Source organism: Gallinula chloropus (assembly GCF_964237585.1).
Source record: "Gallinula chloropus genome assembly, chromosome: 4".
Lineage (NCBI taxonomy): Eukaryota > Metazoa > Chordata > Aves > Gruiformes > Rallidae > Gallinula > Gallinula chloropus.
This window is the reverse complement of record NC_140088.1, coordinates 20,657,740-20,672,565: the sequence shown is the minus strand read 5'-3', so window position 1 is coordinate 20,672,565 and position 14,826 is coordinate 20,657,740. Positions and strand designations below refer to the sequence as shown.

At 57.1% G+C, this 14,826-nt stretch overlaps 1 protein-coding gene and 1 pseudogene across 2 annotated transcripts; one reads left to right on the top strand and one right to left on the bottom strand.

The window, feature by feature from the left end:
* The first annotated feature begins 2,192 nt into the window (after positions 1-2,192).
* IRF7 (interferon regulatory factor 7) lies at positions 2,193-5,917 on the top strand. The gene is made up of 11 exons (XM_084263979.1): positions 2,193-2,231; positions 2,340-2,502; positions 2,693-2,855; positions 2,941-3,023; positions 3,216-3,261; positions 3,373-3,498; positions 3,615-3,773; positions 3,916-4,074; positions 4,222-4,602; positions 4,781-4,899; positions 5,506-5,917. The coding sequence occupies exons 1-11, from the start codon at positions 2,209-2,211 to the stop codon at positions 5,650-5,652; spliced, it is 1,569 nt and encodes a 522-aa protein (XP_084120105.1). The 5' UTR covers positions 2,193-2,208; the 3' UTR covers positions 5,653-5,917.
* An 18-nt stretch (positions 5,918-5,935) lies between these two features.
* LOC311191713 (malignant fibrous histiocytoma-amplified sequence 1-like) lies at positions 5,936-13,499 on the bottom strand (annotated as a pseudogene). Its single transcript has 11 exons — positions 13,352-13,499; positions 11,472-12,351; positions 10,599-10,890; positions 10,005-10,191; positions 9,294-9,484; positions 8,709-9,196; positions 7,936-8,093; positions 7,268-7,427; positions 6,772-6,842; positions 6,555-6,661; positions 5,936-6,323 (listed from the first exon to the last, which is right to left on the bottom strand). The product of its transcript is annotated as a malignant fibrous histiocytoma-amplified sequence 1-like (transcript).
* Between the last annotated feature and the right edge of the window lie 1,327 nt (positions 13,500-14,826).

Genomic DNA, 14,826 nt, shown 5'->3' with positions numbered 1-14,826 from the left:
AGGGAAAGCTCTCCTTGTCCTTTTGCATGCTGTTAAAAACCTCTTTGTAAAACTAACTCACTGAAAGCTCCCACTCTTCTTCCACCTTAGAGCTGGTGCCCCCAGTGTCCCTGAGTTTCAGCTGCTTGGCTGTATGCATCCTTGAGTCAGGAGGATGGGGGAGCCGGGGCGGCTGTTTCAACATGGCCCCCAAGCAGGGAGGGTGATACTGGCCAAAACAAATAGGAATTCTATTTTAAACTCTTTCCACCCTGGGTCAGTAAGAAGAAAAACGGGATGTATTCTGGAAACATGTAGAAAGCAGTGGGAGAAACGTCCAAGGCGGCCACAGCAAGGGATACCCTGGAAATTGAAGGAGGAGAACAAGGAGGAAACTTCCTCAAATAGCAGGGAAATTCTGAAACCCAGAAGTGAGCTTTCTTAAGAAAGTATTTTGTAAAGCATCGGAGGAATGCTGAGCCTTGGAAGGGAGATCTCCCCAAGAGGAAGAATAAGATTTCTTTGCAAATTATTCCTGCTTGGAAAGCAAGAAAAGCAGCACAGCAGCCCTCTAACCAGAGAGAACATTCCTGTAAAGCAGTGGAGGACTTTAGAAAGAAACAAGGCACTTTCCCAGGCATTTCCTGGAAAACAAGGGGAGGGAAGTATCCTGCAATGCTACAGCAATGTTTCTGGGAAAGAGATAGGGGAATTTCCTAGGTAGGAAGGGGAAATTTCCTGGAAAGCAAAGGGCTATGTCCTGGAAAACCAGGCAGGAGCTCATAGTAGACAGGAGGGAGAAGTTCCTGGGAAGGAAGGGAAATTTCCTTTACACCACACAGTGCAGAGGGAGAGAGGACCTGGCCCCTGCCTCAGGCCCACGACCATTCTAGTCCTGGGCTAATAAATGGGTGAAACTCCTGCAAGTCTGGGCTGAGTTTGGTTTGTTCTGTTGCTCCCCCCAGAGCTCAGGTGGGCTCAAGGGAGCGCAGTGCGGCCAAGCGCAGGGCTGTGCGTGATGGTGTGGCTATTCCCTACTTTCCCTCTGGTCAAAGGAGGGGTGCACTGAAGGGGTACAGTGCCTAGGCTGACCCTTTTCATCATGGGTGGCTGTGCCCAGAAAGCACGTTACTGGAAACCAGCTGCAGCCCCAGCTGGGAGCTGCTTCCCCTTTCTGGGTCCCTGCTCCCATAGCTGCCTGCCCCAGTCTTTGGTGTCCAGTAGGGCTGGTGGGAGCCCCCTCGGCCTTCCCGCCTTTGCAAGGGTGGTGCCAACCCTGAAACACACAGGGCTGCTGCATGACCCTGGTGTTGATTTTCCTCCGATTTGCCCCACTTCTTTTGCTGCCATGCTGGACAGCAGCACTAGATGCTTGCAGCAACCGTGTGGCATCCCGAGCAGTCCCCAGGTTCCACTGAGGCCGCCCTGGGGAACCCAGCAGCTCCTGGCCCCGCTCCTGCCCCAGCCAGCTGCTTTGACACCTGCCTCACTGCGGGCCCAGCCTGTGGTACTGGAGCAGCACCGGGCCCTGGGAATGCTTTCCTGGAAAAGGGAGCTCCTGGAAAAGGGAGTGCCTGAAATCCATCTCCTGCGTGTCGAGTGGGGCCGGTGCCCAGCGCCCTCCTGGCTTTGGCGTGCGGGTAGCTGGAGCCAGGGCAGCCTGAAAGAACGATTAGAATAGACAAAACAAACAGCCCTGGGAGTTCCCAGACTTTCGTGCCTGGACGGTGCTGCTGGTGCACCCTGGAAAGCCCCTGTGGCCGCGGGTGCAGCTGCTTTTGGGCCAAGCCCGGGCGTTTCGGGGTGTTCCCGGCGCCCCTCGTTCCCTGCAGACCGGCGCTGTTAAATCGCAGGGTACGGCCGCCCTGCTCCGGCGCTGCCGGGGTCCCGTTTCGCCCCCCAAGGCGTGCGTCCGGCGCCGGTGCAAGGAGGGGTTGAAATCGGGGCTATTCGCTGTAGTTCCAGCTACTTTGGGGAGGGGGCTGCGCCGCGGCATCCCCCGGCGGGCTGCGCCAGGCCGGGCCCCGAGCATCCTCCGTGCGGGACGCGGCGGGGCCCGGTGCGTGCGACACACACACCCCCTTCCCCGGGGCGGGGGTGGCACCGGAGCCACTTTCAGTTTCGGAAGCGTCACATGATTTCCAGGAAGCCGGGCGGGGGCAGCGGATAAAGGGCCGGGCGGGAGGCGGCCGCGCTCTGAGACGAGGTCGCCGGGAGCGCCGCGGCACCATGGCAGCGCCGCAGAGCGAGGGGTAAGCGTCTCCCCGCACCCCCCGCACCCCCCCGCCGCTCCCTGGGCCGCCGTCCCCGGGTGGCCCCGGTCCCCCCCCCCGCGCCCGGTGACGGCCCCGCGCCCACAGGACGCAGCAGAGGCTGCGGTTCGTGCCCTGGCTGCTGAGCGCCGTCAGCAGCGGGAACTACCGGGGGCTGTGCTGGACCGACCCGTCCCGCAAAGCCTTCCGCATACCCTGGAAGCACAACGCTAGGAAAGATGTCACCAGCAGCGACGTGGAGGTCTTCAAGGTGGGTGGGATGGGGGGGGTCACCAGCAGCAACCTTCAGGTCTTCTAGGTGGGTGGGAGCGGGTTGAGCAGGAGTGAGGTGAGTGGGACGTGGGAGTTCGGGGGTGGCCGTGAGACCAGGCATCCCTGAAACCTCCGTGCTCCTGGAGCCGGGGTCCCCTTGCTCATCCCACCCTTACACCCCCGCCCAGGCCTGGGCAGAAGTGAGCGGGCGGTACGAGGGGCACCCTGAGGACCCAGCCAAGTGGAAGACCAACTTCCGCTGTGCCCTCAAGAGCACCCACATGTTTTTGGAGCTGGAGGACAACTCGAAGCGTGGTGATGACCCGCACAAGGTCTTTGCCGTTGTCTCAGGTGAGCCTGGCCCCGTGGGGGGGAGCTGTGATGGGGGTGGGGATGGTGATCTCAGGGTGCCCCATTCCTGTTGCTCTTCTTCCAGCTGCCCTCCAGCAAGGTGAGGAAAGAAATTTTGACAGGCCTGACCCTGTACTGGACCAGCAGCCAGTGCACCAGCAGCTGCAGGTAACAGGGTGGACATGGTAGGCTCTTGGGGGGGGGGGGGGGGGAAGGGGTGTCCCCCCTGCTGCTGCTCAGGTGTTACACTCCCATGTCCTTTGGGAGCTCCTGAGCTGGAGCCCAGCACCTGGCTGAAATGTGGAGCAGGGAAAGGCAGGGTGTCCCCTATCCATGGCGACATCCTGCTTCCCTTTGCAGCTGGAGCTTGGCCCCCAAGATGTGGCCCCAGAAATCACCCCCCAAGGTAGGCACTAGTGCCCAGGTTTTTTTTTTTGGATGGCACCCCAGTAGGCTCAGCTGGGGGGGGTGTGGGGGTGTATATCATCTCCCACCTGCTTTTCTCCCCATTCCTCAGATAGGACCAACCCCACACAGCCCCCAGTGCTGGAGGAGGACATGGAGGAGCTGCAGTGGGTGCTGCAGCAGTGTGACATCTCCCCCCATGACCTTGACATCCCCACCTCATCCTGGGTGCCTCCAGGTGAGACCTCCCCTGCCTGTGGGGTGCATGGGTAACACCATGGGGGAGGTGGGGGGGTGGGAGGGGGAGGTGGTGTGTGTGACCCCAGCCCCTTCCCACTCATGGTTGCTCTGCAGGGAACGCCCCCCACCAGGATGCCCTGCTTCAGCCTCACCCAGATGACAGCCAAAACACCTGTGGCCCCATGCCAGCTCTTCAGCAATGGGTGTCTGCAGTGGAGCAGGTCCCTTTGGGTGCCTGTCAGCCCCTGGACACCATGCTGCTGGGGCACCAAGGTGGGTGCTGTAGGGCAGGATCCAGCCCCGGGCACAGGAGTGCAGTAAGGGGATGGGAAGAGGCCAGGTTGCCCTGTGCCAAAGCAACCTCCCATCCCACTGCGCCCCGAGTCGTGATGCCGACGCTGCCTGTCCCCTGCAGCAGGGGCTATGCCACTGTCGTGCCACCCATCGGAGGTCCTGGCCCCTGTGCCATCCCCAGAGGAGGCAATGCTGTTTGTCCCTGCTGCCAGCCCCATGCCGCCGCCACCACCACCACCACCACCACCACCGCTGCTGCCAGGGGAGGCTACAGGTGAAGGTCAGCAATTACAAATAGCTGTAAATAATTATTATTAATAAATAGAATTCTTAATAGCTGCTAGTGCTTGGGGAGGAGGGAGGGTGTTTTGGAGAGGGGGAGCATTTGGCTTTGTGGGATGCAGCTGCTGCTGACTGCCCGCTGCAGGTTGCCCCAGCCACGTGCTGGATGTCAGCATCTACTACCGGGGGAAGCTCTTCCATCAGGAGGAGGTGAGGAGCAACCCGTGGCTGCTGGCATATCACTGCTTAGACCCGGCCGTGGCCCTGCACCCCGGGCACCTGGTGCGCTTCCCCAGCCCCGCCGAGCTGGCTGACTGCAAGCAGCGCCGGTTCACTGAGGAGCTGCTGAACAGCGCGGGGCTGCAGCTGGAGACACGCGCCTTCAAGCTGTTTGCCACCCGCCTGAAGAAGTGCAAGGTCTTCTGGGCCCTGTCCAAGCAGCTCGAGGGCATCAGGGCTCCCCCAGCCAACCTGCTTAACCGGGACCAGGAAACCCTCATCTTCGACTTCTGTCAGTTTTGCACAGGTGAGCACGGGGGGGGGGGGGCGGGGGGGGGGGGGGGGGGGGGTGGGGGTGGGGTGTCCCTGTCTGTCCTGGCTTTGAGGCTCGTGGCAGCCAGGTCCAGGATGCCACAGGCATCAAAACCCTCCCAGCTCCTCTGTTGCCCGGGCTCACTCCAAAACTGAGCCATGTTCCCTTGCAGAGCTGAGGGACTTTCACAGTGGCCGAAGGCAGCGGTCTCCTGACTTCACCATCTACCTCTGCTTCGGGCAGTCCTTCTCCAGCAATAAACCCAAGGAGTCCAAGCTCATCCTGGTCAAGGTGCAAGGGCCAACACCCACCATTGCCCCATTGCTGCCCAGGGAGGGGGAGACTCTTGAGGTCCAAAGAAAATGGGGGTCTGGGTGCCTGAGGAGGAGGAAGACCCCCGGGTCCAGAGGAGAGATGGCTCTGGGTGTCCAAAGAGGGGACTCTTGAGGTTCAGGGAGATGGGGGTTCTGGCTACCCAAGGAGGAGATACCTCGTGAACTGGGAGAGATGGGGAAACTGAGTGAGGGGGAGGCAGACCCTCGGAGACTGGGGAGATGGGCGTGTGTGGGGGGGGGGCACTGGGTGCCCAAGGAGCAGGATCCTCAGGGGGCTTTGGGACAGTGGGGTCTGGGCACTCAGGGAGGGGAACCCCTGGGGAGTAAGGGAAATACAGGTTGCAGGTGCAGGTGCCCAGGGAGGGGACCCTCTGGGGCTGGGCAGGTTGTGGAGGGAGGCAGCTCTGCAGGGATGGGGACTCTCAGGGAGGGGGGGGAGACAGATGGTGCCCCGCACAGCTCCGTCCTCTGCTCCAGGAGGACAGGGCCATGCAGGGCATTGCAGCTACATTGTGCAGCTGCCACTAACCCTGCCCCTAACTCCCATTGTTTGCTGCTGCAGCTGGTGCCCAAGGTCTGCGAATACTTGTACGAGCAGGTGCTGCGGGAGGGAGTCTCCTCCCTTGACAGCGGCACCGTCAGCCTCCAGCTCTCCGACTCCTTCAACTTCTTTGAGCTCCTCGAGCAGTGTGACATGCAGATGGACTGACCCTCGCCCGCCTTGTTTCCCATGGACCTTGGGACAGGTGCCAGCTGGAGGGGGAACGGTGGGCATTGGGTGCCATCCACACCAGTGTCTCCCCCAAGGAGCGCCATGGTGGGATGCCAAGGGCAGCTTCCCCGGCCGGTCCTGGAGCCGCTGTGTTGCTGTTCCCCTCCCATCAGCTGCTAACGTGTTGTTGTGGAGAATCGGCATTTACAGATTTATTTTCTTAAGTTTTAACAGTTTAAATATATATATATCTATCTCTGTATAGAAAGGTGCTTCCTGCTTGCTGGTGTTGCCTGGACTGGCTGTCCCCACTATCAGTTTGAGACCCTCACACGCACCCCCTCATCCTCCAAAACCATGGGGGGGAAGAGGGGTGGGGAGGATGATCCTGTGGCCAACCTGGCCTCAGAAGGCCCCAGCTGGCAGCAGGGCCGTGCGGGGTCCCGGCGGCGGCGGCACCTTCTCCCCCTCGCAGGGCTCAAAGGAGGCGAATGGCCGCGGGGGGGGAGCTGCTGGATGCCTTTACTTCCGCGCAGCGAGGCAGCGGGACGGCTGGCGAGCAGAGCAGAGCGTGGGGAGGTCAGCGTGGCTTTTGGCTAAACAAAAATCACTCCTCCTCCTTGGCCAGGCGCCTCGCTGCTGGCCCACGGTCACTCGCTGGAGATGTTCTGGAAAAGTAAGGCAGTGACTACCCCACGAAGCACCCAGAGCTCAGCTCTGAGGCACAGGGGTGATGGCGTCTTGGGGAGGAGCATGGTAACGAGAGTGTTGCCTGAAGGTGGGGCGTCCCCTCCCCAAGCTGGAAGCAGCTGCACCCCCTCATTTCAGGAGCAAGGGGAGAGGATGAGCCTGGCCATCCGTGTTGAACCTTGGGCAAGGGGAGGTGGGAGCTGCCGTACCTGTCGACTGACATGGATGCTGCTGGACCCGAAGGTGGTGGTCCCATAGCTGGTCACGTAATAGTGAGCAGAAGGCAGGACGGGTTGCTCCTCCAGCTGCCTGGGCACTGTGGGGGTGGTGGGGGAGCACCATCAGGACCTAAGGTCTGTAAGAACCTCAGCCCTCTTCCCCCCCTTCAGCACTGTTGTGGCACAAAACCAGGACCGTATAGCTCACCTTTGGGCAGGAGCAGCTCTGTGCCAAAACGGTGCCCACATGTCCAACAGGTTTTAACATCTTCCTTTGTCCTGCGGAGGAGAAAGAAGGAGCTGCCTTCTGCACTGCCCATAGAAGACAAAGCCAGAGTGATGGAATTCCTTCCACCCCGCCCTGAGGTCCTGCTGTCAGTGGGACAGCTGCCACCTTCCCAGGCATCTGAGCACCTTTAGCTCTTCATGAAATGGGGGACATGCAGGCCCCTGGCCAGAGTGGCCCCAGAGCCTCAACTGTTTCATCTGCCTTTCCATGCTCGAAGTGCCCACGTGAGTAGATGGTACCACCGCACGGGATGTGGGCTGCAGTGGTCAGGACAACATAGGGCAACCTAGTGCCCGGTGAGTTTTGCCACTAATGTCACGTGGCTTTTAGCAGCTGACCAACCCCACCAGCACCGCAGTAGCACCCATCCAGCTCCAGCCCTCAGCTCGGAGGGGCACAGCTCGTACGTACGTACATGGCGTTCGTGCCATCCCTGTCGGGCCAGATGAGCTCCGCGGGACAGCCGGCTGTTCGGCAGGGGCTCTTCACACACACGTGCAGCCCTGGCCACGCCTTGGCGAGCTTCTGGATGATGAGCACAGCTGCCATGAGGAAGTCCCAGGCAAACTGGAAACCTTCCAGGCAAAAGGAGAGTACCTTGCTTAGCCACCCAGCTGTGGCAGCCCAGGAGATACTGTTACGATGCACACATCACTTCCAACCCCCCCCCCGGGCCACAGCCAGAATGGCTGGATCAGCTCAGAGTCTCAAGTTAACCAAGGCCCACTGGCCTTCAAAGGCCATTTAAAAATAAATTGGAAAAGGTTCCCAGCTTGGATGGCCCTTTTGCTTGTCCCTTGGAGACACAACTTGAGACTGTACTCTGCTGGGACACAAGAATGACCCAATTGCTCCACAAGAAAACTGAAAACTCTGTATTCTGCTTTCACATGATACCTTGGGAGGGATCCTGACCAGCTGGCATGGAGAGAGGGGAAATGGAACTCTTGGTGGACCCTGGCCAGACTAGGGCATGGGGCAGAGACTTCTGGGATGCTCTGCCCAGAAGGGTAGAGGTGGCAGGAGGGGGCTAAGTAGAGACAGGGGGTTGGGAGTCATGAAATAAGAATCAGGGATCCTTACCTGTCCTTCCTGCTGGCTTTCTGCCCCGGAGCTCCAGGTAGCTGTAGGCCCTCTGGTTATTCTCTTTGATCAGCAGAGGCTTACCATTGTATACGAGCAGGCAGGTCTCCTTGGCCACCCAGTGCGTGGAGTAGAAGGAGCAAGCTTTCACCAGGAACCTGCAAGGACATTTCCTGTGGCCTTCACCACCCTCCTTCCTGCTTATCTCTAACACTGGGAGAAAGCACAGCACCAGCTGGACTTGAGAAACACGAACTCAGTGTCAGCAGAAACTGAGGCAGACACCAGTCGAAGACGCTGCGCTACTGAAAGCTCAAGCAGCAGGAGCAGTCTCTTAAGCCAAGAACTGCTTCCAAAGTTGGCTGTCAGATAAAACTCTGGACTCAAGTCAAAAACCCCAGAAGGACAGGAGACCTTCCAGAAACTGTAACAATCCCAACAGCCATAAAAACTGGGCCATCCTCAGGTGAGACTGGGAGACTTCTGACTGCTTGGATGGGCAAGCCCAAAAACTAGCCAAAAAACATGCCAGAGGAAGTGAAGCAGGAGTGCCACCCTTGCTCACATCCAGGCAGCAAACATCCAAACAGGCCATCCAGGGCTCCACACATCTGTGGCAGAGCTGGGAAGCCACCCTGGTCTCCTGAGTCCTGGCCTCATGCCTCAGTTGATGTGGTCTCACCAGCCAAGCCCTTGCTGACAGTCACACTGGCACCATGACAAACAAACCCTGAAACGTGCAACCCCATCGAGGGCTGGAAACCACTGCTTACCTCTGGAAGAAACCCTCAGGTATTTCAGGTGAGAAGTAGGCACGGATGTGGAGGTCTTCAGGGTGATCTCCTCCCCACACCTCAGAGACCTCCTCGGTCTGGTTCAGGTAGGTTGGGAACAAGTACCAGCTCTCCCCGTGGCCCCGTGTTGTCTCCCACCGCTTCCCGGGCACAAACTCACTGGCCTGTGGGTTGAGCGCTTCGGCATGCCTCACCTCCAGGCAGAGCTCAAAGTGCTTCAGGAGGCTGAAGAGCTTCCCTTTCCCTCTGTGAGGCCCGTGCCCCATGATTTCCTCAAAGATATCCTGCATCCCTTCCAAACAGAGCTGGTGCTTGACCAAAGCACGCACGGCCCGGTGGCACAGCATCGCCTTAGACTTGAAGGTCCACACCCAGTTGGACCGGTCTCTGATGGTTGCATGTTCCCCAATCAGTGTGTCCACAGAGATGTTCTCAAGCTGCTGGACTAGATGGTACCTCACAAGGAGCTGGATGGGAAGAGGAGAGAAAAGATGGCAATCAGAGTTCAGCAAAGCTTCAGAGCTTGGGCTTTATGGAGAAGACAGTCCTGATCCTCACACTCACCTTGAACATGGTTATTAGGAAGGTAGGCTGAAGAAAAACAGTGCTTTCCAGGTGCTTGATTTCCTCATACCACACAACCAGCCCAATGCGGTGGAGGTACCGCAAGATGTCCTGGAGAAGCTCTCTGTCCAGGGTGGCCAGGTGCTCACACTGGGAGAGTTTGCTGAGCAGATACTGGAGGTCCATCATGCCTAAAGGGAGATGTGGGAGTTCAGCATGCATGTCTTGGACATCAGCATCCCAAGGTAGATGCTTTAGAGAGCCAACAAACACCAGCAGCGCCCAATGTCACCCATGCTGTCCCTAGGGAAGCAGCTGGGGAAGCACAATGCTCAGTGGCTGTGGCCCAAAATGCTTTGCCCATCCTCAGCTGTCCTACTATCTTCTAAAGGCCAAAGGGGAAAGAGAATGACGTTACCACAGAGGAACAAACCAGATGATGTGGTACCTCCAGCCACAGGTTGGTGGAGCCGGCTGGTGAGGACACACTTGGCCTTTCCCTGTGCTTGTCCCTAGGCACCTGCCTTGGGGCAGATGTGCTCATGATGGCAGAGCTGGGTAGTACCAATTCAACTCCAGCAATAACACTGCAGGGTCTTCAGCAGCGACCCCCCCCCACCACGTGAACAGGCCAGAATGCACAGCAAGCATCAGAAAGCCCGTCCCAGGTCCTCTCAGGAAGGTGCAGCAGGGGGGTGATGAACCACTCACCATGTTCTGCCATCTCCTCACTCTGTGCAATATCTACAATGGCGGCTTCCACCTGCCTGTAGACGGGCGGCAGCACTCTGGTGACCTCAGGGAAGAGCTCCTCGTTCTTCACGTGCTCCAGAATAGTGGCCTCCAGCTTTCTGATATCATGGTCATCTGTGCAGTTGACAGGAACTAAGTTTAAAATCTGGAAGAGAGAAAGCACACACCTGCTAAAAGCACATCCAGAGGAGTCTTCTAGCCTGTGAGGCAAAGGAGGTCACCAAGGATGGGACACACCACTGGCTTCCTCTGCACCATCACACTTCAGCAGCTCCTGGAAAATCCCATGGGGATGGTAAATAATCCCTCACAGTGCCTCCCCCTGCCCCAGGAACTTGCTACAAGCCACAGGAGTGGCCCATCACCAAACAGGGACAAGGACCCATCAGGTCACAGCCAGGGGTCACCACATCCACCCCTGCTCTGGGGAGTGGCCGCAGCAGCAGCCTGGTGCATTAGCACCAGGTCACCATCATCAGTAAGACACTGGGTTGCCAGAGAGAGACACCAGTGGCCACAGACAGCAAGGAACCGTGATAATCTCAGCCCTACAGTCAACATGCAGCTCTCCATCTCCTTCAGCCTCTCCCACTGGTCCACATAAAACTCAGGCTCCTCACTGCCCTCCAGGTTGTCAATGAAGTGAGCGACGTTGCTTTTTCTCTCTGCCAGCATAGCCATGATCTTGGCCATGATGTCGTGAGTCTTCTCCTCCACCTCCTCCTCCCGACAGCAGTCCACATGGGTTCCCACGGGCAGCACCACTGAGTTCGGGACTCTCATGGACAGGTTGTTGATCCAGAAACCAACAAGTTCCTTGAAAGTCCTGTCATTAGTTTGGTACCTGAGGAGGGAGAGAAAGAAAAATCCCAAATTCACATCTGACCCTCTGGATTTCCAGCCAAGTTCCACCAGCACAGGCCTGACCATGTACCCTGTGCTGTCCCAGGGGCTTACTGGAGAAGAGCTCAGACCTCCTAAGCTGTCATGGGCTGTATCCAAGCTCATCCTTAAGTTTCCCATCCTTAGGATAAGCCAGTTAAAGCTACAGGGTGTAGCAGAGTCTGTCCCTGCCATGGATGGGAGTGTCCCTTTGTACCATGAAGCCCAAGCCTGATGCTCCCTCCTTGTTCAAGGAGCACCACAGTGTACAGGAGGGCTCACAGAGGAATTTCCAAGGCAGAAAGCAAAGCTGCTTAGACAGGGATCAATTGTCACATAAGGAGTTAATGGTCATCTAACCCCTCAAAACAGAGGACTTTGGTCAGGTGATGACAGATCTAGTGGTTTAATTAAAAAGAGTGGTCTACAAGGAGAGGGAGCCGTAGCTACTCCCTCACAGGGAACCCTCACAGGGGGAAGCTTCCTCAGCACCTTTTTTCTTCTCCCACTCCACTTTGAATCCAAAACCAGCTCAGCACTTACATGTGGAGATTGATGACAAGGACGACAAGCGCCTGTGGGGTGATGAACACGTGGTGAGTCATGTAGTATTCCAGCTGGCCGGCAAAGTCCCAGAAGAGAAAGGTGAAGTCCTCAATCTGGAACTCGCTGATCTCTATCCCAACTGTTCGCTCTTCCTTGGGCACCAGATTGGCTTGTCCTTGCTTCAGGCTTTTGCAGATGGTGGACTTCCCTGCCAGTGAGGCCCCCAGGAACATGGTCTTTACCCTCCTGTCCTCCTGCCCTAAATTGTGTTGAAGCTGGTTGAAGTAGTTCCGGATCTGCCGGATGCCCCCAGCACACACTTCACTGGGGGGCTCCCGGAGGGGGTTCCCGGTGGCCTTGAATGTTTTCAGGGACTGCCCCTGGAAGAGGTCCCTGGGGAGCTGGCGAAGGGCGTTGTTCTGCACGTGGAGCTCCTGTAAGTGTGCCAGCTGCAGGACGGGCTGGGGGAAGGTCCGAAACAGGTTGTGGGAGATGTTGAGGTACTGGAGGCTGCCTTGGCAAGCTGCCAGGTCCCTGGGGAGGGCACTGAGACGGTTGTTGTTCAGCCGCAAGTGTTTAAGCCTGGGGAGGTGAGCGAAAACCCCCTCTGGGATGACCCGGATTTGGTTCTGGTTCAGTTCGAGTTTCTCTAGACAGACCAGGCTCCGGATTTCATCGGGAAAGTCCACGATCTCGTTCTTAGACAGTATCAGCTTCTTCAGGTTGCAAAGTTTAGAAATGCCGGTGATGCTCCTGAGCTTGTTCCTGTCGAGGTCAAGGGTCTCCAGCACCGGGTTGCTCAGGACTGCCAGGGGCAGCACGCGCAGCCTTTGGGTAGCAAGAGTCACCTCACGCAATCCGTCCTCCTGCTCCTGACCTTGATGCATGGGACAGGGAAGGTGGTTAAGAGAGACTTTCACCCTGTGGGTTGCAAACCATTTCTTTTCTCCCTTGAGCTCTGCACAACCGTGGGATAGTTTCAGCCAGCAAGGAGAAACCACCAGTGAAACACGGGAGCTTGTTCATCAGCATGACGACAACTGCAGCTTGAGCTGCTCCCACATCCTCTCAGGAGAGGATCCAAAGCCAAGGCACTAAGACCTTGGCTGGGCTTGAAGACACAGCATAAAAGGGTGCCCACCAGATGTTGACCTGTACCCCAGGCATCATGCTAGCAGCTTTGTCCTCATTAACAGATGCCTCTACCCCAAAACCAGCAGGTTTCTAATCCCAGCAGCAGGCTGGTGGGGCAGAGCAGACATCAGGAGGAGAGCTGCTCTCCAAATAACTCACCCAACCCACCCTCTGCTCTCAACCACAGCCAGGGAGGTGCACTGGGACCAGGGCTAGTGAGTTCAGACACTTCCTCTCTCACATCCTCCCCCCGCTGCAGATGCACACTGCAATTCCCAGAGATGCTCCCAGCCCTCGGAGAGCAGGAGAATAAGGTGGGGACTGCGGGGTGCCCCACGGGATGGGGTGCGCAAGAGGGGACACAGTGGTGAACACAAACACACTGAAAAGGAGAGCATTTAGAGCAGAGAAGTTTGCAGGAGAGAAAGAACACTGGGAGGGGGGTGTGACGAGGCTCATAGGATAGTTGTACAAAACATGGTCAGATTTGCTTTCCTCTCTGTTTCACTTCCTCACCAGAGGCCGCTGGGTGCAGCATCCCCTTGCGTAAGACACCCGGCCCAGGACTGACTCCACGGTTCTCAGCATCACCATCTAAACCTGGGATGTGCAACACGCCCAGCAAGAAGGCAAGCTTTCACCCTCTCCCAAACACCCAGTCACCCCTCCAGCACCATCAGCAGGGGAAGGGTCTCCCACCACCGCTCAGAACAAGGGCAGCAAAGAGCAGGACAGCTACTCACAGGCTTGGGGCTGGGTCATGGCCCTGCAGTGTAGCACCAGCTGGATCCTCCTGGGCGCTCAGCCACCTCCTTTCGTTTCCTCCTCTGGTGTTGCTCCCCGCCTCCTCAAACCCTACCCAGGAGCCCCTCCCTCTTCTTCTCCATCCATCCTCAGAGCCGTTCTGAGCAACCCAAGCACATCTGTCCAGATGACAGGGCTATGGGTATGTCCCAAAAGCAGCTCTGGAGGTCACCTCTGAGACAAAGACGGTGGCAGAGTAGCTCCTGAGCCAGCTTCTTGCAGCAGCATCCCAGTCTTTAGCAGGAACTCCCAGTGCTACCCCTGCTGCAGAGAAGGGAAAGGATACTAACACGAGATGATGTTACTACCAAACTACTGCACAGCTTGGATTAATATTCTTCCATTAACCATGTGGTGACATCTCAACCAAGAGGATCAACCATAAAAACCCTAAACCCCAAGTGGCATACACAGTAGGTGAGAACTGGTTTCTAGAAGGTGCCAGAAGAGGCATCTTTTGGTTATGTTTCTCACTGCCTCTCTCCAGAGACAGCTTTCAATTTTAATGGATTTATTTCTAGGGGCAGACAGAAAGAAAGAACCAGTGTTCTTGTCCAGGTAACTTCAAGGGAAAGCAGGTACAGCAGGTAGAGCTTCTGGCCTCACCGCTCCTCATACACACCTAAACCGCCTTCCAAGGGGCTGTCGCTTTCCCTGCTCACACCAACCAAGGATTTAAAGCAGTGCACAGGCCCAAACTGGCATCACCTTCCTGGCTGGCAGCGCAGCTGCTTCTCTTGTTTGGACAAGCTTGGTTTTTCACTTGCCCCACCCTTTTTCACTCGGGGAGTGAGGTTACACCATCATCGTTTCAAATTTTCAGCCAAAGGAGCCCCATTTCCAGCTCAAGTGCAGTCACAACTAGATCATCGGCTCTTGTTCTTGTGCCAACAGCCTTTACAACCCCAGCCCCAACGGGTAGGTATATATTCTAGCTGCAAGCTTGGCCTTAATGCTTCTCTTTCAGCTATTCTGCAGTCTGTGTGAGGCTTTGTTCCAAAATCTTCGAGGGCAGCCCAAAGCTATCAATCCCTCACACCCCATCCAGGCTGCACTTTCACAGGGGAAGCAAACAGAGCCAAGGAAGAACCACTCCAAAGTGCTCCAGGCTCATCCTTAAACAGGTGGTAGAGCAGTGAGTGATGCGAGAAGCGTTTTGCCAGCCCAGGCAGTACTGGTGTAAGGCTTGCAGTGTAAATAAACTTCAGAAGGCTCTAGCAGCTGAAATTGCAGCATGCAGGCAAAACTCAGGGTTCACTTAGAAGTTAGCAATGGGATCAACGGATCCAAGGTCCTGGGATCTGCAAGTCTTCCTACACTCACTGTGGGATGGTGGGGAGCTCCAGTTGTTTGCTTTATAAACTCACCCCCAGACAGCCTGATAGTTTTCTCTTTGGAGACCAGCAGCAGGACT